General features: G+C 45.3%; 1 protein-coding gene across 3 annotated transcripts in view; it reads right to left on the minus strand.

Moving 5' to 3' along the window:
• KIRREL3 (kirre like nephrin family adhesion molecule 3) overlaps nucleotides 1–4,018 on the minus strand; it is a 543,536-nt gene extending 539,518 nt beyond the window's left edge. For all 3 annotated transcript variants that reach the window (XM_082627471.1, XM_082627472.1, XM_082627470.1), the window contains exon 1: nucleotides 3,699–4,018. In XM_082627471.1, the coding sequence (XP_082483597.1) occupies nucleotides 3,699–3,753 (55 nt within the window). In that variant the 5' untranslated portion in view covers nucleotides 3,754–4,018. The remainder of the gene's footprint in view (nucleotides 1–3,698) is intronic.
• Between the last annotated feature and the right edge of the window lie 23,117 nt (nucleotides 4,019–27,135).

The following is a 27,135-nucleotide window of genomic DNA, read 5'->3' on the forward strand; positions in this document are numbered from 1 at the left end:
GACAGCCCCTCTTGGTGATTCCTGCCAGCAAGTTAGGAGAGCAAGTGGCTTAGATTCTTCCCAACAGGGAGATGACACCCCGGATTAATCCTCAACTCAGGGATGCCATTGACAGGTAAATGCAAGTTTTCACTCTCACCCCAACACGTTCAGAGCAGTGTGGTGCACATGTAAAGCCAACGAGGGAGCTGGACTCCCCAGAATCGGAACTTTCAGGCCCACAGAGTTACTAGGCGGGACAGGACACTCGGGGATGCTAGACCAAAATGTCAGAGAGTGGAGAAGAGGACGCCTTTCCTAGGAGCGGCCGAATGGGAGGCACCGGGTTTGTACCACTGCACACTCCCCGAACTGTCTCAGAACCGGAGATCTGACGGGAAGCAGGGCGCCCTCGGTCCTGCTAGAACATCATCCCCCCAAAGCAACTTAAGACGTGGCTGTGCAGGCTGGGTGGCACGGGTCTTGAAGATGAAGGAGGGCACAGAAGGAAATCGTTGTGGGCAAACCGAAATGAGAAAGGGAAAAACACAGCAAGTTCTAAGTGTGTGGATGACAAGCGGATAGATTCCTTTTCACCCAGGTGCAGAACATGCCTCTTCTCTGCGGGAGGCAAAGCGTGCTGGGATATTATCCCTCTCTGTACAGAGCATGCTGTCCTGACAGCTGGGGAAGAGGCATCCCCAGCAAGAGAGAAACCCACAGACAGCGCACGCCGGCATCTCTCCACTTCCTTGTGGGGAGCCAGGCCCGGGGACATTGGCCACGGCGGGAACGGAGGAATGCCATTTGGCCCTTCTACTGCCACCTTAAGAATGATCAATACATATTTAACCTCAACCTATATGAAACGCCCAACGTTTACAAGATAAGGGATACAGCATATCACTAACATTAATTATACCTTAATTTTACTCTCTGAAGGGGAATGAAAAAAAGGAAAGGTGAATAAATATTTAACAAATTAGAAGAGAAAGGATGATTGAAATGACTTACGTTAAGAGTTTACCTAAATGTTTTGCCTTTAAAGTCTTCGGAGCGCTGTTTGGAGCAGCCCCTCTGTATGGGAGGCATGAGAACTGTGCTTCCAGTGACTTCAAAATGACATGCAGTTTCCCACCTTGAGAGGCATTGGACAGCAGATGGATGTGTCACTAGAGGGCCAGAGAAGGCCCCCAAAAGAGCCCTGGGCATTTGTTTTCTCTGAGTGGAGGGCCATCCCTGAGTTTCTGCACATTTCCTTGGAAAGCATCCCTGGAGGAAGGGCACGCGGGAGGTGGGATCAGATGGGTGGCTCAGAGCGGGTGTCAGGTGGGGTGCAACCGTAGTCGGGGGGTGAGAGAGCGGGGGCCATCTAAAGCCTGTGGGCCAGTCCTTTCGTGACCTGTTGAAAGTGTATACTCTCTATCTGATAACTCACTAAACATACGGAACCAGGCAGGAGTTGGGCATAGTATACGAATTAAGCATATATGTGTAGAGGGTCAGATGGAATCCTCTGGGGAATTCACAATACTCAAAACAACATCCACATTCAAATCAATGCCCCCAGATCAAGTCAAAAGGTATTCTATTCCAGTGAAGTCCATTAAACATTGTCCCGCTTGACCCTTAATTCCTGCAGTGAGACACCATCTACTCAAGGAACCTACCCTACAATGTGCGGTGATGTAGGGGATTCTGATTGGCTACATCCACTTTGGTCTCCTTGTCTTTCTTTAGACTTATTTTGGAGTCCCGTGGACTATGCATCTACCCTATTTGGTAGGGTGGGCACAGCTGGCCAAGCTCAGAAAACTCAGGAACAACAAGGAACTCTGAACTGCATGATGCTGTGGTTCCTTCCTAGTGCTCTTGGGGCTTAGGATAGAAGAAACAGAGCATTTAACCTCCATAGGTAAATATTTAAAGATTTATATGAGGCAATCGAGAAACAGCTCTGTGCTGAGAAAGGAATAAGCAAAGTAGAAGATGCACGCTGTGATGATTCCGACAGCCAGAGAGGCACTTAGACACCTATAGGCTTCTTGTGTCAATCTAGACAAGAGTCTCGGCTCAAGCTTCTAAGAACATAAACAACGGAGAGAGTAAAACGTGCACTGGTTCCATGAACCTAGGTGTAGGGGGGGACGGTTGGATCCTCTATTTAGGGATTCTACATGTAACTCTCTGAGTGAATGAATTGGTAAGAGGCAAAGGAGAATGAGAGTGAGCGTGTGTGTCGGTGTAGGTGTGACCCATAAGCAAGCACACACACACATCCAAGAAAGAGGGACATCTCACAAAATGGTAATAGAACCCAAATGTTTCTATACCAGTGTTCTGAGATAGTTCTTATTCATTCAGCCCAAAAACTCTGGGGAAGGCAATTTATCTTCCTGCTGCTGTAGGGAGCCCTGGTGAGAGGCACAAAACCACATGAATACATGTGTGTGTGTGTGTGTGTGTGTGTGTGTACATTAGAATTACATGCAAGCAGGAATACATGCATACTCAGGTGTGGGAAGGGCCCCCAGGTTAAATCAGGATGGTCAGAAGCAAAGTTTGACAGCGGGAAAATCTGCAGTGACCACAAGTAGCAGTGGAGGAGATGGGGAAGGAGGTGTGGGTTTCTGCTCTCATCTGGCTTCTCCCTGACAGGGGAAGAAAGGGAGACATGCTGTTTGCTTGCAAAGCCAGCCACCCATGGCGGTGCTGTGCTTTCTCAAAACTTTTACCCTTCATTTAATCAACAGATGGACGTGCTCTGTTGTGGATTTTTCTGAGAGTCCTGTTCCTCCCAGAGCTGTGCTGGCTGGCACAAATGCCATCTCAGATGGCAGAGACGGCGCCGGCATTCCAGAAGCGGGGGAAGGAACCGACTGACTTGTCCCTCAAACTCAATTCCACAGGTGACTCGGATGCCGCTGGCTCTGCGAGCACTGGCCATCCGTCTCCCCAACGACCCTCCCTGCCCTCCACCGCCACGGGCCCCAAGGCTCCCGGGGGCAGGGAGCCCGAGGTGGCCAAGTTCTTTTCGGAAAGTCCACCAGCTTCTCTGCCCGTTAAGCTGCAGAAAGGAAGCAATCAGCATCACGGGCGGAATTTCATTGTATGCCCTGAAATCTAGTGCTGTGTAGGACTCAGAACGCAGTCGTATTCAGAGAAGCCGATTACATTCAATGAAACTCTTGAGAAGCTTTTCCCAAACGTTGCACATCTCCCCCACGGTCCATTCTGTCATCGCAGACCCCTCCACACGCATTCCCTTCCGAATACACCCGTGCCAGCCCGACCTTATTCGTGCTGAAATAGCCACGTAAACAAAGCTCTCCTTCCCAGCCCTCTTCTCCAACCTGCGTCTGGAGGAGAGGAGGCGCCCAGAAGTTCAGAGCCGCACAGCCACATAGATACCGCCTAATTAACATACCGGGAGCATAAAGAACTCATTTGCATTGGGGAATTTGAGCTGGATGTTGACAAGTGAGGGGAGAAAGTCACCCTCCCCTCTGGTATCCCTGCCTTCCAAAGGAAAATAAACAGTACCATTTTGTTGCATGTTCAAAGGCAAAGAGGCAATGCCAGTGCCTCTCGGCCGGGCACCGGGAGACGCATCCATCAGCTCGAGTTTCCGAAGCCTGCCCACATTCCTGCCCGCAGCCTCGCGCGCCCTGACAACCCCGCCGACTTTTTTTGCAACTCCAGCGGCGCACGGGTCCTACCTTGGCTGAAGAGGAAGAAGCAGACGAACAGCAGGTCGAGCTGGAAAGGTCTCATTCCTCCGCGCGCCGAGGGGAAGCCGGCGGGGCAACTTGGGTCCGCGGTGAGTTTCTCCTGGTCGGCGGCTCGTGGTGCCCTGCCTCCGCCGCGGTCCTCCCGGGTTCGCGCCGACCATCTGTCTGTCCGTCGGTCCCTCCGAGTGGCCTCGGGCTCCGTGCCTCAGGGGATCCGCAGCCAGCCGAGGCAAGTCGCCTGTTTCTAGCCGCCTCGGGAAGCCGGGCTTGTCAGCGACGTCCCCTCTCGGAGCAGCTCCATCCTCTGGCGCTCGGCATCCCAGGCACAGAGCTTCCTCTGGCGGCTCCTCCCACTGCCAGCGCGCGAGCGAGCCAGGGAGCGAGTGACGAGTGACAGAAGGGCTCCTTTCACTGAAGCTGGGGCGGGGGGAGAGGGAGGGGAAACAGGTCATAATTAAAGAGGAAATACTTGGTGAAAGGCGATCTATGCAAAACGGAGGGTGGCGGTGGTGCAGGGGAGGCTCTGTTCTTCCTTTCCTTCTTTTTCCCCCCCTACATAGGGGGAAATTCAGCTTTTGCCACCATTATTGACCAAAAGGCATCTTGAACAGGGAGCGGAGCTGTGACTTTTTGTCCACGGGACATAATGTTGTTTAAAGGAGTGAAGGATGGCTGGATGCACGTATCCACACTACAGTGTGCCTGCCTTGCCTTTGCACGGGGGACTGGAAACTGGGCTGGATGGGGAAAAGCAAGAGGCAAGGGGGGCTACATCTTTCCCCAGGAAAGACTTGGCCAGTGTGTGCAGCAGGAGCCTCGGAGTTGGGGAAAAGATAAGCATGCTTTGCATTTTTGAGACTTTCCTAGGAGGGGGCTAGGTAATAAACTGCGAACGTTTGCACCTTGGTTTTGCTTTGCCATACTCCTAGAAAACAAAATGAAGGAACTAGAGGGAAAGCAGGTAGATTTATGACACATACCCATTTATTATTATTATTATCCTGGTTTGTGCATTTCCTACCAAGGATAGGGGAGCAGGCTGGCTTTGCATTTGGAGTCTCTCCTCTAAGGAGCACCCCATCACTCTGAGCGTGTCTTTTCTCCAAGAGGTGCTGTGAATCCTACTGCGAAGGAGAGGCCAAGGTCACAGGCAACTGCCTCCTAAGAACCTTCAGGTCTTTCACCTGTCATGAAACTCACGCTCATATCAAACTCTATTTCCTCCCGGATATCAAAGCAAATTTATCTAGGTCTATTTATTTGAGAGATATTTAGATATGCCTGGTATAAGCAGGGCATTGGGGGAAATAAAACTGCAGGCGCAGTCCACGCCTTCAGGAGCTCATAATTTAGTGTGGAAGCAGAGTACACACATAAGATACAAACTGTAAGGATAGTTACAAAGCAACATATAAAAATATACAGCATTATGCAGAAGAAGGGGAGGCAATGAGTAAGGAGAGGGAAATGATTTGTGGCGTGCAGTTATAAAATCAATCACGACTTTCATCAGTCACTGGACCTTGGGGAGGTTTTTTGGGAAACTCTTAGCTTTTCTTCCAACAGTATTACATATTTTGGGGACTTTGCTGATTGCAAGATACATTCCAAGTTTCCATGTGGATCTTAACTTTAAAAAACGCATCCCTTAGTATTTATGAACAAGAAAGAGAGAAGGGGCACATGTGGAAGTGTGTGCTATCAGGAGCTTACATCTGGTTGTTGACATCAAAGATCTACAAATTAGTAGGTGTCTGCCCTGTTGACTCCTCTATTCTTAATAGTTTATTTAGCTGCATCCCTTAGAGGCTGTTAAACACATCAAAGGGAAATTTGTAAGCAAACTTTTGGGGGAAAATAAGCAATGCTGAGCAACAGAAACTAAGAGGACCCAAAAGAGGCACCCCATCAGCTAAATCAGCAAACAAGGGACAAGCAAAGTGTCAGCACTGCCTTAGTCCAGGGACTTGATATGATAGACAACGCAATGAAACAGAAGAAACAAATCAGAAACACATGCAAAAGATGAATAATAATTCTAAATAACGTGTCAAATAACATATCAAGAGTGAAAATAGGGCATGTATAGTGCTGTAACTTTAGTAGGAGCTTTCCATTGAATCTATAGGGGTGGGAAGAAATTTCAGGTCTGGGGGTCATTCCTAAGGCCAACCTTGCAGTGAATAAGACTAATAATTAAAGAATGTAGATTGTGCCTTACAAAGCAACATTTGATGTTTTAACTGACATTTACCCTTTAAGCTGTTGTTAATTCTTTTTTTTTTTTTTTGTGGTACGCAGGCCTCTCACTGTTGTGGCCTCCCCCGCTGCGGAGCACAGGCTCCGGACGTGCAGGCTCAGCAGCCATGGCTCACGGGCCCAGCCACTCCGCGGCATGTGGGATCCTCCCGGACCGGGGCACGAACCCGTGGGCAGTTCCCCTGCATCGGCAGGCGGACTCTCAACCACTGAGCCACCAGGGAAGCCCAAAGCTGTTGTTAATTCTGATTGCTAATTCCTAAGTGGCCTGGGGCCCAAACTTGCTTAATTCAGCCCCAGAGGGAAATGCTACAAACCAGGGTCTAGAGGCCAGGGTCATGACTCGTGCAATCCACCAAAATCAGGCCCACCTACAGGCGCCTGCAAACTACACACACTCACTCTTGGTCAGGAGAAGAGGAGTGGGGGGAGTCCGAGGTTGGAAGGACCTGGTTTCCCTCGCCCCCTGGTCCGAGATTGGCCTCCTGACTCTTATTCTGGCTCCGATCCCCCACCCTCTCCACCCCCCAGCCAGCTGGGCCTGTTCCCTTCTCCATCCCCTCCCCCCCCCCACCCACAGCCTCTGGTCTCCGGCAGAAAGGAAAAAAAGCTTGGATTAAGTGGTGAACTGCCTGCCTCTAAAAGGACCAGGAGGCCTTTCAAGCCCAAGTGCCGGAAAAATGAGGGCAGTCTTCGGCAGCCACCACGTGGGGCAGCGAGAACCACAGCGGTACCTGCAGGACGCACAGCCGGCCGGGCTCTGGCGCCAGCCCCGACGGCGGCCCCGCCATCTCCGCCTGGGCTGGTCCTTGGCCTCACCTCCTCCGGGGTCTCGGTTAACCTCCTGGCGCTGTAAGGTGCCTGCGCGCAGTTCGAGGCGAGGAGGGAGCGGAGGAGGGAGGCGGCGAGCAGCACGGCTCCACCTGATGGAGAAGCGCGGAGGCTTAGACCTCGGAGCACCGCGAGGGGAGGGGAGGGGGCCGGGGGAGGACGCCCGCCGGCCCCGCTGGGAACCTCGGCGTCCGGAGCGCTCCGCGCGGGGAACCGGGTCTCTGGGCTCGACCCGAGGAGGTGGCGACCCTGAAGAGACAGCAGAAAACCAGCCACTTGGAAAACTGCCCGAATTCTTGTTCTCTGCCCATCCAGGCTCCGGGTCTCCTTTGCGCCCACCGCGCGAGCCGCGACCCCTCGCCAGCAGGTGGCATCCTCTCTAGCGTTTCTTCACCTGGCGCAGAGCCCGTGGCCGCCTTAATCAGTCCCCGCCCCCTCAGGGCCTTCAGGGCCAAGTGCTGTGTCCTTTGAACCCTCAGTCCAGCGGGTAGGAACGAGATCTCCCTCCCAAGAATGGGGGCTGGCTCCGGAGTCTGCTGCTCTCTGGCCAAGAAGTTTCAGAAGTGCAAGTCTCCTCCGGACAGCTTCCAAGCCCTGGTCTCTGGGCAGCAAGTGTACCCCGCTGTTTTCTGAGGTCAGGGACAAAGAGTGAGGCAGGAGGCTCTGGGCCCAGGTACAGGGGTGTCCGGGCACCGCCGTGCAGCGCCCTGAGCCGGCGAGAGTTCAGACCCTGACTCATCACCACTTTCCGGTGACTTTCCTCCTGGCTGTTCATCCAATGTCTGTAATATTTATTATTCCCTCGATTTGTGCAAAGGCCTGTTTGGGGTACTTAATGAAGATGTGTGGAATGAATACGTGAATTCCTGTTCTTGGAAAGTTTGCCCTGAAGTTGGGGCGAAGCGTACACAGGTGCATCCATGGCAAAAAATTATGAACCTTCTCATTGGCTTTTTAACAAGACAGATGTTACCCTGGAGGGTCATCTGTCAGTTGGAATCCTTTCTAGTGGAATCTTTCTGGGCCCACTTGCCTGAGGCCCTACAGGAAGCTGCAGGGTTGAGATGCAGCACAGGGCCCCAACCTTCAGCTGGAGTTTTCCACTGTTCTGCTTGCTCCCTTGCTCTCCTGCAATGTTCGTGCGCCCTCATTACTTCCTGTGTTCACCAGGGCCCCTGTGTAGCACAAAGGAGAGGGAGAGGCAGTTTTATGAGAGGGACAGTCATCATGAGTGGAGAATTTCCTGTTTAATGCCTCTTTACAATGTTTTTTGCACAGATACATTATAAACCACATTCCTTTTTGTTTTCCTTAGAACCTGCCAGTGCTGGTGAAAACCTCCTTGTTCAGGGATTTAAACACGTTTTGAACAGGCCCCTCCCTGGGAGTTCAGGGTAACCTGACTCTCCCATCTTGGATAAGTTAATAAGGGCCAGAAGTTACATATACTTCCAGAGACCAAATGGGCTTCAGAGGTTCTCCCTGGGTGGCAGCCTGTCTGACCTGGGCAGTCACAATCTTCTAACCTATTTCTTTTTCATTTATCTGAACCAAATTTCTTGCTCACATCTGTGTAGGTGGGTTATAAGACCTTAACCCCTGTGCACTGTGGTCAGTCTCTCTGCAGTCCTGCAGAAAGGTCCCAAGAACCAGGTTTTCAGCTTTCAGAAGCATCCCCCAAAGGGCAGGGCCAGACTGCACCACTGATTCACCCAAGGCCAGGCCTGAGTGAGGGGTCAGGGTAAGCCTTTGGACCCGGGCTCTGGCCTGAGAACTGCTACCTTTTGTAACCACTTAATAAACCTGGGCGTATCTTTCTTCATCTATGAAATAAGACAGTACTTCTCTGGGATACCCCCCAATCCTAAAATCCTATTGTCTGTTTTCCAGAAGCCACACCTCTCAGCCTGGAGAGATTTGGAAGTGCTTCCCCAGTGACTCAGTGACTTCAGCTTTAGGGCAGATTGCTGTCAGTGACTGACTCCCACCCTCAGGAAAACTAGCGATGGCCCTGGAATCTGCACAGACCCCTCTAGTCTCATTGGTCACGTATTTTCCCCAAACTGTTTGATTTTCATTCTACTCTGAGTGCCCTCGGTCTTTCCCCAACTTGCTCAGCTTGTGATTTCTCTTCTCTCCTTATTTTCCCCAGAACCATGCTCCACCTCCAGCCTGGATTCTGAGCTCCAAAACAGCTTTTCTTCAACATACACTCCATAATTCTATTGGATGCAAGCCTTTTAGGAAACTGAGGGAAAGCTGATGCCAGGGTGGCTAATGGTAAACACCTCCCTTGAAAGGCAGTAAGGACCTTGGCGCCTTGTATTTTAACTCGATTTTAACATGAATCAGACTGGACCGTAGAATCTATCTGATGGTGCGTCCTCCTGGATATCCTGGCGGCCCCCTGAGGGTAAGAGTGGTGCCTCTCCAGGTCCCATGACGCCCGGCTCTTACCCTGGTAGGCAGTAGGCACTCAATACATAATGTGGGATTAAGGGCACAGTTTTACCTAGTGCCCCACATCCCATTTCCTGTTTTCCGAGTCCAATTTAACTTGTTCTTCACTCTGTTATTAAACCATTGTCAAACATCTGGCATGTGCCTGCCAGTGCTCTGGCTTTATTTTATGGGAATGGGTAATGAATTGAGCCTATATATAGTTTGCAAAATGTGGAACACACTTTAAGATGCAACGCACTACAGAAATGAAAGATATTTTTATCTCTTCAGCATCATTCTGCACAAGGAGACAATTCTCTGGCAACGTTGTTTAAGAACAATAGACCTGTTTAGCCTTGACTGCACTCAGGCATGCAGGGCACTGAGTATCCAATTCACATGGGAGCAGCATTATCTCCCTTGGCAAAGGACTGGCATGTGTAATTTACAGGGAAGAAAAGATATGGGAAACGTTATAAAAGGAGGTGGCAGGGGCTTCCCTGGTGGCACAGTGGTTGAGAGTCCACCTGCCGATGCAGGGGACACGGGTACGTGCCCCGGTCCGGGAAGGTCCCACATGCCGCGGAGTGGCTGGGCCCGTGAGCCATGGCCGCTGAGCCTGCGCATCTGGAGCCTGTGCTCCACAACGGGAGAGGCCACAACGGTGAGAGGCCCGCGTACCGTAAAAAAAAAAAAAAAAAAAAAAAAAAAAAAAAAAAACAACAACAACGTTCAATTAGATAAGATGGAGAAAGATCCTTTTTTTTTTTTAGATTAAGAATTTATTATTTAGAAAAGGATGAGTCTGGTCATTATAATGGGGAAGCAGAATTCAAATCAAAGAAGCAAGTCCTTAACAAAATGATGTAGGACTTCACCTTGAAAGAGGCTGCCTCCTTCCAGTTTCTAAAGTTTTGTGCTACATCCTATTCATAGGGTATATAGTCTGATTGTTTTCCCAGAATTATCATAGATTCACAATTTTTGTCCATGCTTTATGGTCTGATCTTCTTTCTGACCCACTTGCGTTTGTATGAAAATTGGCCAGAGTTAAGATACAACCCGTGACCGTGATCTGATATTACCTGGGAAATACAGGGGAGTACAGCCATGACCTTGGTCTTATCAGCCAAGTGTGCTAGCTCTCCACAGTAAACAGCCGGTTTCATCATAGGGCTCTGTCATCACCTGGTAGACCCCATGAGTACTTATTATACTCAGAGAAACTCAAGAGAATATTTGTCCCCCTCTTCAGATGTCTGTGGCAAAAACTGACACTTGCATAGAGCATGATTTGATAGCAATATCTGCAAAGTGTCAGAAAGGGGAGGGGGTCGATACACTTAATTTACTTGGAATAATTCATTACCTAACCGGAGTTTTCAGGGAGGGCAGACAAATTCCATACTAAACTAACTCACCCACCTGGATGGAGAGGAGTACAGTGAATCCGTCTTTGGAATGAGATGTAAAACTGAGTTTCTTGCTTTCATTAATGACTCTCTTGCCTCCTTTCTTTCTTGAGACAGGGTGTTCATTGAGTCAGCCCTTTTCAAAGTGGGTGATTTATGCTACTGACTGAGAGTCCCCTTGCTGTTCCAGCTGAGCTTATTGTTTGCACTCTCTGCCCTTATATTTGGGTGTGTTGCTTGCTCAGAGACTGTTGGTTTGGAGCTATACTCCACCTCAAGAGAAAGGAAAAGCACAGATCTTTTTCTTTGGTGGAGGGTGGTGATGGTGATTTTTCTTTGCTTTCAAGGCTAAACCAATAGGGAATCTGTTTGTCATGGGACTGGAGGTTACAAAATAAGGAAGAATTGTTAATGCAGTGAGCTGAGAACCTCAGCAAGGTGTACTGAGGTCACAGAGTCCTTTTGAGATAAATATTGAAGAGGCATCTAGATTTAATGGCTTCACAATGATCTCTCAACCTCCCATCTCATTTATCTGGCACCATATACAGAATGATTTGAAGTAGGGTTTGCCATATAGTAGCATGAGAGCCCATGAGTTCTGAGTTTTGGAGAGAATCCACTGGAGGGTTCCTCCCTTACTAAGGTACAACCATCCCTGGTAAACAACGTTGGCCCAGTGACATTGAACTGATACAGGACAGGAAGCGAACAGGAGGACAGGAACCAAGGGGACAGGAGGACAGGAACAAAAATCCCAGTTGAAGCAGCTGAAAGAGCTTGGGGAGGATGGATGTAATTATAAGGTGCCTTCAAATAATTATGCTATTACCATCTAATTATGAAGTGCCACTTTCTACTTTAACTACCTGAAATTCAGAGATCACTCAGCAATGGGCTGTCTACTGAGCTTTGGCACGTTCCCTGATGGGGAAGGGAAAGTCCACAGTCAGAAAACAATGGGCTCTTGAGGGGGCCAGAAGGGTCCTCAGAGACTAGCCTGGAAAGGTCAGGAGGTATATTTCCATCCTCCTAAATTGTCAAGCTGTCTCGCCTTTCTGTGCCTCATTGGAATTATCTACAAAATAAGGGAAAAAATACACCTCTCCTCCTCTTGCTTGTCAATAAGCTGGAAAGTAAATAAATAAATAAATAAATAAATAAATAAATAAATAAATCAAGATCTAAATCTCTGTGACTATTTTTTTTATCATCCTTTAAAATAGGAGAAATCAATCAACAAATATTTGTTGGATGCTAATTTTTCTTAGGGCACTGTAAGAGGATGCAGAAGATTTAAGACATTGGCCCCTGTCCTCAAAGACCTTCCAATGCAGTTGAAGACACAAAATAGACACATGGTTTGATACAGCCAACCATGTATTCATTCATTCAGATGTGAATTTGACATATATTTATTGAGCATCTACTTTGTGTCAGGCACTGAATACAGGCTCTGGCAACACAAAGATGAAAAAGATTTACATTCAGTCCTCAAGGAGCCTGTCATGGTCTTGTGAGACATATAGGACAACCGTATAAGCCCTTGAGGGAAGCTGAAAGTGACTCAGAGATACAGATATTCTGAGAAAGGATTGTTTGCTGTGGGCTGGGTGGGCAGGGGGGTCTCACAATGGGCCTGAGATGGAACAGGAAGAGACAGGACTTAAACCTGACATGAGTCCCAGTAAAATCAGAGACCCTGACGTCCAGTGATTCCTTATTCTCCTCTTGCGTTCCACCTTCCAGAACATAAGCAATAAAACTCAATAAGAGAGGCATCATTGTGGTAATAGAAGAGGAGATTAATTCATAATTTTGATTTCCTTTGAACCATTTTTACTTGACTTAGTCAAACTTGCTGTGGAAGATGATTCATTACAACCTATTTTAAATCATGATCAGGAAGCACAATGACACCCTGAAATGACAGAGGATGTATTTCAAGTGAAGAAATCTCAATTTTTAAAACTTAGAGAAAATTAATTTGGTAGAACAGAAGGAAAAGAAAAGACCTAAAAAATTGTTAAAGAATTCGCTATTTGTGATTGAATCCATGTATTACTTATGCAAGCAAAAACTAAAGAAGATACTCTCATTTTATAGAACCAAATATTATGGAAGCATATAAAGTGTGAACACCTTCCTTTATCAACCCTCGCCCCAAATCTACTCCCAGAGGTAGCTGCTATTAGCATTTGGAGTCCTTTGCTATGCGTTTATATACATATAAAAGAACAAGCACTCTGTGCACAAATGCATAAATGGGAATCACACATGATATATGTTATTCTGCAATTACATTTTCTTTGAATTTAACAATATATCTCAGAGATTTTTTCCAGTGATAGTCTGCTTTAATATGCCTGAAGGAAGCAAGAATTGAAGCATTCATTTCCTTTTGTCTTCTGCTTTCCAAGGCAAGACTTGCTTTTTTCATCCATATCTGATCCAGGCTCTCAGTGAAGCAGTAATTGCTGTTGTGGTCAGGGTAAAAGGGCAGAAGGGAAAAGGTGAGGGCACAGGAGAAAATACGAGCTATATTGAGTTTCCAGGTTTTAAAATGTGGCCCAAACATAGGGAAGGGAAAGAGAACCAAAGATTAACTCTTGACACTTTTAGGTAACCGATGTTCAGCTGGCCTCAGGGAGGAAGACAGCCCTGACCTTGAACTAATCACTCTCAAGTCCACATGTATTCATCATTTTCTATTTGCAAAAATGTACGAGTGCTTTAGTGGTATTCTTTTAGTGTATCATTGACCATTTTCAGAAGGAATAGGAAAGAGAGAAAGAAAGAAAGGAAGGAAGAAAGAAAGAAAGAAAGAAAGAAAGAAAGAAAGAAAGAAAGGAAGGAAGGAAGGAAGGAAGGAAGAAAGAAGAAAAGAGAAAGAGAGAGACAGAGAGAGAGAGAGAGAGAGAGAGAGAGAGAGAGAGAGAGAGAGAGAGGAAGGAAGGAGAGAGAGAAAGAAACAAGTCAAATGCCTCTGCCCTCCGGAAGCTTGAGGCTGAGTTTCTTGGGTGCCTGTCTTGGGGAGAGTTTGGAAGCTACCATCTTATCAACACATCCAGAACACACAGACAAAGCAGAAAAGGGTTTATTCTGAGTTCACAGTGTGACTGTTTGATAGCTCTCTGTACATTCATACCTTTCAACTCTGGAGAGGGATGAGGTCTTTGGGGAAGCATTCTTTAATTTATGTGGTTCTAGACACAATTAATCAGAGACTCTAATATCCATTAGACCCTTATCCCCACCTCTCTCTCCATCTCCCCATCTCCCCAAACATAAGCAATCCCATCCGACAGGACAAACGTTGTTTTTGTATCAGAGAAGGAGATTCATTCTGAAGCGTGCAAGTGTAGGCCAGTTGTGGAAACAGACAGACATCGGGTCTTTGGTGAAGATTCACTCTGTCCTCAGAAAACAAGGAAAACACTAGCCAGGGCTTCTCTGGAGACTGTCACATATGTGTGTGTGGAGCCAGTTCAAAATTCTGAATAGTCCTTATCATGTTGAAGACATCTAATGCTGGTCACGGAACAAGGGCCTTGGTGGTCACGCCAGTCTGTATCCTGGCATAAAATAAGGGGCACTTGGATGGGAAGTGGAAGGAAATTTCATAAACTGTGTATGGAGGGATGGGCTGGGTTCCAGGAGCTAAGAAGAGGTGATGTTGAGGCACTCAGGGAGGTGAATACCTTTACCACCCCTACCCCAGTCCTGAAGCACAGAGGGAGGGACCACTGTTAAGTGGAGCCCTGTGAACTGAAGATGGGGGGCGGGGCCACCTGGCTGGAGCTGAATCCCTGAGGGACAGGATGCCACCAACAACAGAACCCAGTCCTGAAACAGAAAGGAAGCAGTGGGAGACATACCCCTACATCTCTCTCCGCCTGCTCTCTCACCTCTTTTTGGTGACTCCTGATGGCTGAACCCAACTGGAAATCTGAAAGAAGAGGAATCTGGAGGTGAATCCCACAGAGTCAGTGCATCAGGGCAGAGATCAAAGTGGAGAAGGTCAGAGAGTGAACCCTGGTGGTGGTGATGGTGGTGAGGTGGGTACAGAGAACAGCCATCACTTCAGCCTGATGAAGATTCAGCCTGGAAGCCAAAACAGGGCAGAGTGTCATGAGGCTCAGGTTCAAACCAAAAGGGTGAAGAAACAGTTGTCTGTGTCACCCTAGTGTGTTCAGAGCTTGAAGGATGCAGAACAAACCACCAGTCACTGATGCTGCAGAGCCCTGATCCTCTTGATGGTGACGCCATCACAAAGCCCACGGGCTGGAGAGATCCCAGAAGTCATCCTTCTGCCTCCAAAGAGGGTAGCACCAGCCTATTCCAGGGAGTTGGGAGGTCCCAACTTCTCTACTTCCACAGCTTTTCTACTTCTCCAGCTTTATGAGATGTTCCTTTTCATCCATCATTAGCCATGCATGCAAAATGAAAAAGTAATTCCAGTTGTAAACACTTGGGCATTTACTGAGGAACATACAGCATTTTAAACATTGTACTGGATATAGAGATAAACAGGATAGGGTCCTCAGTCTTCTGAAGCTTACAGAAGAATGAGGCAGATACATGCATGGTAAATGACATTTCAGAGTAGGATGTGATTACTGCTTTAATAGAGATAAGTACAATATGTTACTGGAGAATAGAAAAGTTGGAGGTTAATTTTGACTGCAAGCGTTAGGAAAAGCAAAGTGGCGTTCCATCTGGGTTTTAAAGAAGTGGGCAACGAGGTATATAAAAGCAGCAAGGTAGAAAAGCACCCACCCCGTGCTTGGGAGGGCAACGGGAGCCCTGGGATGGCTGGGCCATGGAGTGAGTGGCCGAGGGAGGAGGAAGTGGGACCAGGAAAGTCTGCTGGGGAGGGACTGTAGGGCATCTGAAGGTCAACATTAGGCTTTGGGGCTGAGATTGCCAGTTGTATGTTCAATATTCTTGCTTCTCTTTCTCCTTACTAACAGAGCCTCAATGTTTTTCAGTGTGGCATTATGTCCATTTAAAACTATGAACTATGAACCTCTTTACCTCCCTTGCAGCTAGAGGGGCATGACGTGACCTAACTCTCACCTTCAACATGTAACTAGAAGTCTCCTAGATGAGGTTTCTGGGAAAGCCACTGGATGACTGATGAAAAAGGACTCACCTGGTCCATGCCTTTTGCCCTTGCTCCTCTCTCCTTCTTCCTGTCTAGAGCATGAACTTGAGGCCTGGAGGTGGAGCAGGCATCTCATGACCATGAAGCAAAGGCTCAGGCTTGAGAGGGCAGAAAGGGCATGAGAAGGAATCTGGTCCATGATGACTTCCTTAAGCAGCAGCATCCGTTCTGAAACACCTACCTCCTGACTTCTCCTTATGTGAAAAAAATGAGCCCCAATTTTTAAGCCTCTGTAGTCACGTTTCCATTTTATGAAGCTGCATAGAGTGGTCCAGGGCTTGAGTTTAATCTGTAGGTTATGAGGAACCCCTGAAGGCTGACAAGCCATAGTGTAGACCCCTGAACGAGATAAGTGATAGTATAGACCTAGGATTTGGTGATCTAGTCTGGCTTTCAGTCCAGCTCTACCCCTGGCTAGTAAGGTGACTCAGGGTGATTCCTTTAGCCTTTCTGAGAACAGTGTCCTCATTTATAAAATACAAGTTTTCTTAGAAGATCTCTGAAAGACCATTGAGTTCTCCTGATTAGAACAACATATTAGGAGAGCCGGGAGCAGAAAAGCCAGTCATGTGATTGTTGGATTTGGAGAGAAAGAAGGTGCTGAGGACTTGAACCTGGGGTGTAGACAGACAGGAAATGAGTTAGCTGTGCAATACATAGGTCTCCTGGATGGATCAAACAGAGGCTGTGTGGTGTAGATGGAGAAGTTGCAGCTGATTCCAAAGGTGAACGAAACCCAGAGAGTGTAAAAAGCCTTAGTAGTCTTCAATATTACCAAGATTTCGCATAGATTTTTGGAGATACTGAAATAGCGTGGCCTCATCTAACACTCTTGGGAAGTCATAGATGCAGAAGCCAACAATAATAAAAATAACTTCGATTCATGTCACACTCTCCCCCTCAAGAACCCAAAGCATGTTTGCATAGTTGTTAAGAGTTTATCATTGCGATGTCCTTGCGCGGAAAGGGAGGGAAGACTCATCTCTTCCCGTTAGACTGACAGAGAACCTGCAATCCGGAAAGAGAGGGATCTGCTGAAAGTCAGGGCACAGCAGGCCCTCGACATTAAGTCTGCCTCATCCCTGGCCTGGGCTCCTCAGGGCCAGAGACATGAGGAAAGCTAGGAGTTGGTTGCCCCCTCCAAACACTCATTGCTGGTTCAGGAGGCATAGCTAATAAAAGATTGCTCCACCTCTTCTTTCTCAGAACACGTGATGCTTCTCTCTGGAGTCAGATCTGGAGGCGCTAGAACGCGGATGTCTTACCCAAAGCTTGAAAGCTCTGCACAGAAAATAAGAACAAGGTGTCTTGGCCTCAGTTTTCCTCGCTGATGGGGTGCTGGGAAAACACCCTGATCTGGAGCCGGTTGTGTTTCTTCACCTCCTCCTCCAGTTTGCTTACCTGCTGCCTTGGCCTGGTCTGAAATCACAGGGCTCCCTTCCCATTTTTTTTTAAACCTGAATTTCACATCGGTCCAATCTCAGACACAATCCCTCTCCCAGATCTCTCCTACAAACAATGGGGGCATAACTGGTATATTTTAATCCCAAAACGGCATCCGAAAGCGTTCTGCAATGCCGCCAAGCCAGCACTTTTAGAAGCATCTGACGATATTAATTTCAGTCTATTTCCTGAGGTTTGCAGGAAACTAAAATGTAGAAAGTGCTGTGGCAAAAAATTAAAGCTTTGTGGAAAAAAAAAGGAAGATTGACAGGAAATGAGCCTTCAATAGGACAGCTTGCATAGAGCAAGACTGTCCGCTTTTCTGCATATCAACATATGCTTGGGGAAAATAGCTCTGACTCCTTGCAGCTCTGCCATTGGGAACGGCTTTGCCTACAGGCTGCAGGGATGCAGGGATTGGGATGAATATACATCGGAGGCTGTGCACTTGGTCCTTTGGTCTGGCTTGTGAATCACTGCTGGTGGCTAGACTTCCATAAAAGCAAAGTTACATCCAATTTTTATCCAGTTAAGAAGAAACCCTAAGGAGACAGCTCAGTTTTTACTAAAACCTGTGTTTATTTTGTTACTTGATTTTCCCATATCTCTCTCTCTCTTTTTTTTTTTTTTTAAACATTTGACTCTGATGATTTAAAATTCAGGCGTTTCTGGAAAGAATTCCTTCTAAATCCCCCACATGCAATGATACTTTGAAGCAAATTCTACCCCCAAACACACCATCTTTTGTTTTAAAAGTGCCTTTCTTTGTCTGGTTTTCTCTTCTGCTGATTCCAGGGCCGGTTTTCTTGACTGTTTCCTGCCAGGTGTTAGCCCTGTCTTGCTGGGCTCCTTCCGAGGGTCTCTTCCTGTTTCTCACCAGTAGGTGGACAGAGTCCTGCTCAGCACAGACAGGATTTCTAGCATGTTCATTAGTAGGCCCTGTAGGGTCTCAGGAACATCTAGGAAAAATCACCAAGCAAGCCATTGGTCAGTTACCCCCAAATCTTATGATAGTGAAACTGAGCAGGACCCTGTGGGGTGCCTGAGCACAAAAACCTTCCTGTGTCCCCCATTTCTTGATTACAGAAAATAGGATTTACTTAGCCTCCCTGACCTTCCCTGAGTTCCAACGGGCAGGTTCAAACAGCTGTTGATTAGGGAAGGGAGGGGATGCAGAGACAAGGAAGAACAGTCAAGAGAAACAATAGTGCAGCCTTGGGGCAGGGTCCTGGTTCCCCCTCAAGGGATACACACAACAATATATTCCAGCTGTTTGGCAGATACTGAAACCCCTACCAGGTGGGAGAGGTTAACTGTGTGCTGCCAACAAGCACGCAGACTCCAGATCCGGTTGGAACCAGAAGGTTGATGATGCTGACTCCCCGTTACCTCCCCACCAGCCAATCAGAAGAATGTCCACGAGATGATCATGCCCTATTTGAACCATTACTGTAGAACTTCTCACTACACCCTCCAGGTCAGGACACAGTTTTGAGGGCATTAGCCTGCTGTGGTCCCCTTTGCCTGGCAAAGCAATAAAGCTCTTCTTTTCTACTTCACCCAAAACTCTGTCTCTGAGGTTTAATTCAGTGTTGGGGTACAGAGGCCAGATTCAGCATCAATAGGAGGTGGGGAGGACAGGGTCAAGTCTTCCAAAGAAAAACAGTTCTGCTTCTCACCTCCACTGGGACTCACTCCATCTTTAAAAGTAAGGCCTTGTCACTCCTACCTTCCCCTGCTGTCTGCTTGTTATGGTGAGATCAACAAGGTCAAGAGGGCAAAACTGGAGGTGTGTGGGTGTGCAGGTTTGTGGGTCAGACAGGGACACCTTGGATTTCAGGGATAGCTAAGGAGTCAGTGTGACCCAGGAAGAGACATTGGGCCCTGCAAGGCCAGACCTTCTTAGGGGCTCACATTGTCATTGGAAAAGCGAGTTAGTAAGGGAATCTGGAGCAATGCAGAAGATGCCCAGACTGGGCTCTTTTGAGAGACTGCAAACCCCCTAGCTCTCCTCTGCCTGTTCTGTGTTATAGCCCAAGTGAGACTTTTTTTTTAAATTTTCTTTTTTCAGATTTATAGGCGCAAGACATGCCCCATTGCCACCATAGATAGTGTTAAACCTATTATGATTTGTTGTTCCTGAGACTAGGTGAGAGATGAGCAGGTGAGAAAAACAGGTCTACTTCACTCTTTGCTGTAAGTTTTAACAGAGCCAGAGAATCAGAGTCAGGACCATTTGGGCCTGTGGTGGTCCTTTAAGGAGAATTCTCTGTCAAATATCCTAGTAACCGTAGGTCTGTTATGATTATGATCCCCATGGTGTGGTGAAAAAGAGAGGCTGGGAGAGGTTCAGGGATGTTCCGGAGACCAAGTGGGGGCTGAGTGGAGTGGCCCTAGTATCCATTCCCAACCAAGTGTGATGTTCATTGCAGATCGCCTGTTATTCTGATTGTTAGACAGGAGACCAGCCTGTATTGTGAGGAATAACAACAGCAGTTGGGCCCACTGAGTGAATAATAGGGTTAGAACAAGACTCTTGCAAAGGCATTGGGTTCTTGCTGGCTTTGTGCCTCTCTTGTGGGAGCCCAGATTGTGTCACTGTGGAAACCTGCATCCTGACATCCAACGCCTTGGAGGGCCACATGGACAGGTCACGCAAGACTCAGGACAAGGGCACAGAAGGGCAGGGTGAAGGTGGGAGCGGGTGAGTGACTTCACTAAGAAGTGGAGACTTGGGAGGATGCAGTTTCCTCGGGGACCTCTGAATCTTTAAGATTCTAGCGAGTTGTATGAAGGTGTCCACAGCCTCACGGCTCCTGTCTCACCTCCCTACTCTAGCCCAGGGACATTTAGTCCTGGCTTGATGGTTATTGGTACAGATGTTAAAGGTCATTAACAGGGGAAAATGGAAAGCTTTTTCTGAGCTAAGAAGTAAGTGCGGGTTTGGCCTATTGATTTGAGCACGATAGATATCTCTCATCATTTGAACGCCTATGTTGTCAGGCACACAAAGGCATTTGCTAAATCACAAACACAGTAAGTACAATTTGAGAGTGTGTGAGTGGCAGAAGTGAGTGAAAGAGATGAGTTGGTGGTTGAGAGTTCAGATTTAGAGTTTGGAGAAACAGCTTTCAAGACTCTAAATACCATGTGAAAAAACTGGAATTTTCAAACCTGCTTTTCCAGGACAGATTTGGACCTATCTTCTACTGTGACAAATAATTCAGAATCATGGCCTTCATAAATCTGTGATGCTGTTTTCTCTTATCGACAAACCTAGGGGACCTTGCTTATTTGAACTAATTGCTCTTAGGTTCAGATGCTCTGGGAACTTGACTTTCCCTGGGATATCCTAATAAGAGGTGGGACTAACATGGCATATCTCACAGTCTGGCTGGTAATTGAATTGTCTGTGCTCCCCAATCCCCTTCTGTGAACTACTTTTATTTGGGACCCAGGGAAAATGATTTTAAAAGTTGAAAACTTTTGAAGTAAGAAGTGGCTGCTTTTTTCTCTTCTCATTTCAGGTGTGCTGAATTTTAGTTCAGCATAGTTGTCAGGGGACCTCTCCATCATAAATCTGGAAATGCTCTATTGCTAAGGATTATTTCTCAGATTTCCTAAAAGTAAAATAAAAATGGGAAAGGTGAAAACTTGATGTTTTCCACCTGATTTATGCCATTCTCTGACACCCACACCCATTCCCCAGTTTGGAATTCTCATGTGAGCTTCAAGCTTCTCTTCTTTGTCTTTTTGGTCATCAGATATTCCTGTTAGAGGAGCGTGAGACACCAGGCACCATCTTGTGCAGAGTCTGGGATCTAAGATCACACAATAAAAGAGGAGAAATCAGCTGGTGGAGATGTCACTCATGCCTGGGGAGCAGGTCTAGACCTGCACTGGCTGATGCAGTAGCTACTACCCACATATGACTCCTTAACTTTACATTATTAAAATTAAGTACAATTAAAAATACACTCCTTCATTTGTACTCTTTTTTTAGATTCCCCATATAAGTGATATATATGATATTTGTCTTTCTCTGTCTGACTTACTTCACTCAGTATGACAGTCTCTAGGTCCATCCATGTTGCTGCAAATGGCTTATCTACAAAATAGAAATAGAGTTACAGATGTAGAAAACAAACTTATGGTTATCAGGGGGGAAGGGGTGAGAGATAATTTGGAAGATTGGGGTTTACATATACACATTAGTATATATAAAATAGATAACTAATAAGGAGCTATTGTGTAGTGCAGGGAACTCTACTCAGTACTCTGTAATGGCCTATCTGGGAAAAGAATCTAAAAAAAAGTGGATATATGCATAGGTATAACTGATTCACTTTGCTGTACACCTGAAACTAACACAACATTGTAATTTAACTATACGGCAATAATAATTTTTAAAAAATATACTTCTTCCATCATTCTACTCACTCTCAAGTACCCAGTAGCCACGTGGGTCTAGTGGCTACTCTATTAGACAATGTAGATTTCATAGACCATATCTAACACCACAGAAAGTTCCGCTGGATGGTACTGGCCTAGTCTCTTTACTCAATCAGTTTTAAATGAATATGTTATTGGAAAAAATACTACCATTAGTGTTTGTTCCTTTTGAATGATAGTCACAGAAATGGTCAACCTTCGGTTTGATAACAATGATACTTATGAATAGAGCAAGCTGGAGATAATTCTACAAAATTAATGGTGTTTGTTCCCATCTAGATCTCCAAACCCTGATGAAAGATTAAGAAACTTAGATCCATTTGAAAATAAATGAGTGGATACCAATGTACCATGACTGCTGTAGATGGAAGTGTATCTCCCCCAAATCCTTATGTTGAAGCCCTAACCACTAATGTGACCATATTGGGAGATTTGAGGAGGTGATAAAGATTCAAAGGGGTCATAAGGGTGGGACCCTTATCTGATACGGCTGGTCCCCTTATGAGAAGAAGATGAGACCCCAGAGCTCACTCTCTGCCATGTGAGGATACATCAAGAAGGCGGAAGTCTGGACAGTGAGAGATTAGTTCAAGATGGCACAGTAGAAGGATGTGCTCTGACTCCCTCTTGTGAGAGCAGCAGAATCGCAACTAACTGCTGAACATTCATTGACAGGAAGACACTGGAACTCACCAAAAAAGATACCCCACATCCAAAGACAAAGGAGAAGCTGCAACGAGGTGGTAGGAAGGGCACAATCACAATAAAATCAAATCCCGTAACTGCTGGGTGGCTGACTCACAAACTGGAGAACACTTACACCAGAGAAGTCCACCCACTGCAATGAAGGTTCTGAGCCCCATGTCAGGCTTCCCAACCTGGGGGTCCAGCAATGGGAGGAGGAATTCCTAGAGAATCAGACTTTGAAGGCTAATGGGATTTGATTGCAAGACTTTGGCAGGACTGGGGGAAACAGAGACTCCACACTTGGAGGGCACACACAAAGCAGTGTGTGCATCAGGACCCAGGGGAAGGAGCAGTGACCCCATAGGAGACTGAAACAGACCTACCTGCTAGTGCTGGGGGGGGGGTCTCCTGCAGAGGTGGAGGGTGGCTGTGGCTCACCGTAGGGACAGGGACATTGGTGGCAGCGGTTTTAGGTGGTGCTCATTGGTGTGATCCCTCCTGGAGTCTGCTATTAGCCCCACCAAAGTCTCCAGAGCTGGGTTGTCTCAGGCCAAAAAAACAACAAGGAGGGAACCCAGCTCCACCCATCAGCAGACAAGAGGATTAAAGTTTTACTGAACTCTGCCCACCAGAGCAACACCCAGCTCTCCATACCACCAGTCCCTATGATCAGGAAGATTGTACAAGCCCCTTAGATAGTGTCATTCACCAGAGGACAGACAGCAGAAGCAAGAAGAACTACAATTCTAAAGCCTGTGGAATGAAAACCACATTCACAGAAAGATAGACAAAATGAAAAGGCAGAGGACTATGTACCAGATGAAGGAACAAGATAAAACCCCAGAAAAACAACTAAATGAAATGGAGATAGGCAACCTTCCAGAAAAAGAATTCAGAATAATGAGAGTGAAGATGATCCAGGACCTTGGGAAAAGAATGGAAGCAAAGATCAAGAAGATGCGAGAAATGTTTAACAAAGACCTAGAAGAATTAAAGAACACTTAGAAGAATTAAAGAACAAACAAACAAAGATGAATGGTACAATAACTGAAATGAAAAATACACTAGAAGGAATCAGTAGCAGAATAACTGAGGCAGAAGAACGGATATGTGACCTGGAAGACAGAATAGTGGAATTCACTGCCATGGAACAGAATAAAGAAAAAAGAATGAAAAGAAATGAAGACAGCCTAAGAGACCTCTGGGACAACATTAAACGCAACAACATTTGCATTATAGGGGTCCCAGAAGGAGAAGAGAGAGAGAGGAAGGACCCAAGAGGATATTAGAAGAAATCATAGTTGAAAACTTCCCTAACATGGGAAAGGAAGTAGAAACCCAAGTCCAGGAAGCAGAGAAAGTCCTAAGCAGGATAAACCCAAGGAGAAACACGCTGAGACATATAGTAATCAAATTGACAAAAATTAAAGACAAAGAAAAATTATTAAAAGCCGCAAGGGAAAAATGACAAATGACATACAAGAGAACTCCCATAAGGTTAACAGCTGATTTCTCAGCAGAAACTCTACAAGCCAGAAGGGAGTGTCATGATATAGTTAAAGTGATGAAAGGGAAGAAGCTACAACCAAGATTACTCTGCCCAGCAAGGATCTCACTCAGATTCAATGGAGAAATCAAAAGCTTTACAGACAAGCAAAAGCTAAGAGAATTCAGCACCACCAAACCAGCTCTACAACAAATGCTAAAGAAGCTTCTCTAAGTGAGAAACAGAAGAGAAGACAAGGACCTATAGAAACAAACCCAAAACAATTAAGAAAATGATAATAGGAACATATATATCGATAATTACTTTAAATGTGAATGGATTAAATACTCCAACCAAAAGACACAGGCTTGCTGAATGGATACAAAAACAAGACCCATATATATACTGTCTACAAGAGACCCACTTAAGCCCTAGGGACACATACAGACTGAAAGTGAGGGGATGGAAAAAGATATTCCATGCAATTGGGAATCAAAAGAAAGCTGGAGTAGCAATAACAATATCAGATAAAATAGACTTTAAAATAAAGAATGTTAAAAGAGACAAGGAAAGACACTACATAATGATCAAGGGATCAATCCAAGAGGAAGATATAAAAATTATAAACATATATATACCCAACATAGGAGCACATCAATGCAAAGGCAAATCCTGAAATCTATAAAACAGGAAATCGACAGTAACACAGTAATTGTGGGGGATTTTAACACCTCACTTACACCAACTGACAGGTCATCCGGACAGAAAATTAATAAACACAAGCTTTAAATGACACAATAGACCAGATAGATTTAACTGATATTTATAGGATATTCCATCTGAAAATGGCAGATTACACTTTCTTCTCAAGTGCACATGGAACATTCTTCAGGATAGATCACATCTTGGGTCACAAATCAAGCCTTGGTAAATTTAAGAAAATTGAAATCATATCAAGCATCTTTTCTGACAACAACATTATGAGATTAGAAATCAATTACAGGGGAAAAAAACTTAAAAACACAAACACCTGGAGGCTACAAAATACGATACTAAATAACCAAGATCACCGAAGAAATCAAAGAGGAAATAAAAAAATACCTAGAGAGAAATGACAATGAAATCACTTCAATCCAAAACCTATGGGATACAGAAAAAGCAGTTCTAAGAGGGAAATTTATAGCAATAAAATTCTACCCCAAGAATCAAGAAAAATCCCAAATGAACAGTCTAACCTTACACCTAAAGGAACTAGAGAAAGAAGAACAAACAAAACCCAAAGTTAGTAGAAGGAAAGAAATCATCAAGATCAAAGAAGAAATAAATGAAATAGAAACAATAGCAAAGATCAATAAAAGTAAAAGCTGGTTCTTTGAGAAGATAAACAAAATTGATAAACCTTTAGCCAGACTCATCAAGAAAAAGAGGGAGAGGACTCAAATCAATAAAATTAGAAATGAAAAAAGAAGTTACAACAGAAACCACAGAAATTTAAAACTTCATAAGAGACTACTACAAGTAAATCTATGCCAATAAAATGGACAACCTGGAAGAAATGGACAAATTCTTAGAAAGGTAAAACCTTCCAAGACTGAACCAGGCAGAAATAGAAAATATGAACAGACCAATCACAAGTAATGAAATTGAATCTGTGATTAAGAATCTTCTAACAAAAAAAAGTCCAGGACCAGATGGCTTCACAGGTAAATTCTATCAAACATTCAGACAAGAGATAATACCCATCCTTCTCAAACTCTTCCAAACAATTGCAGAGGAAGTAACACTTCTAAACTCATTCTACGAGGCCACCATCACCTTCATACCAAAACCAGACAGAGATACTACAAAAAAAAAAAAGAAAAGAAAAAAGAAAAGAAAAGAAAATTACAGCCCAATATCACTGATGAATATGGATGCAAATTTCCTCAAAAAACACTAGCAAACAGAATCCAACAACACATTAAAAGGATCATACACCATTATCAAGTGGGATTTATCCCAGGGATGCAAGAATTCTTCAATATTTGCAAATCAATCAATGTGATACACCATATTAACAAACTGAAGAATAAAAACCGTATGATCATCTCAATAAATACAGAAAAAGCTTCTGACAAAATTCAACACTCATTTATGACAAAAACTGTCCAGAAAGTGGGCATAGAGGGAACCTACATCAACATAATAAAGGCCATATATGACAAACCCACAGCAAATATCATTCTCAATGGTGAAAAACTGAAAACATTTCCTCTAAGATCAGGAAGAAGACAAGGAATTCCACTCTCGCCACTATTATTCAACACACTTTTGGAAGTCCTACCCATGGCAATCAGAGAAGAAAAAGAAATAAAAGGAATACAATTTGAAAAAGAAGAAGTAAAACTGTCACTGTTTGCAGATGACATGATACTATACATAGAGAATCCTAAAGATGCCACCAGAAAACTACTACAGCTAATCAGTGAATTTGGTAAAGTTGCAGGATACAAAATTAATGCACACAAATCTCTTGCATTCCTATACACTAACAATGAAAGATCAGAAAGAGAAATTAAAGAAACAATCCCATTCACCATTGCAACAAAAAGTATAAAATACCTAGGAATAAACCTACCTAAGAAGGTAAAAGACCTGTAATCAGAAAACTATAAGACACTGATGAAAGAAATCAAAGATGACACAAACAGATGGAGAGATATACCATGTTCTTGGATTGTAAGAATCAATATTGTGAAAATGACTACACTACACAAAGCAATCTACAGATTCAATGCAATCCCTATGAAGTTACCAATGGCATTTTTCACAGAACTAGAACAAAAAATCTTAAAATTTGTATGGTGACACAAAAGACCCTGAATAGCCAAAGCAATCTTGAGGGGAAAAAAGTGGAGCTGGAGGAATCAGGCTTCCTGACTTCAGACTATACAACAAATCTACAGTAATCAAGACAGTATGGTACTGGCACAAAACAGAAATATAGATCAATGGAACAGGATAGAGAGCCCAGAGATAAAACCACACACCTATGGTCAACTAATCTATGACAAAGGAGGCAAGGATATACAATGGAGAAAAGACAGTCTCTTCAATATGTGGTGCTGGGAAAACTGGACAGCTACATGTAAAAGAATGAAATTAGAACAGTCCCTAACACCATACAAATGTAAGACTGGACACTATAAAATGTAAGACTAAATGTAAGACTGGACACTATAAAACCCTTAGAGGAAAACATAGGAA

This window comes from Mesoplodon mirus (genome assembly GCF_964341445.2).
Source record: "Mesoplodon mirus genome assembly, chromosome: 7".
Classification (NCBI taxonomy): Eukaryota; Metazoa; Chordata; class Mammalia; order Artiodactyla; family Ziphiidae; genus Mesoplodon; species Mesoplodon mirus.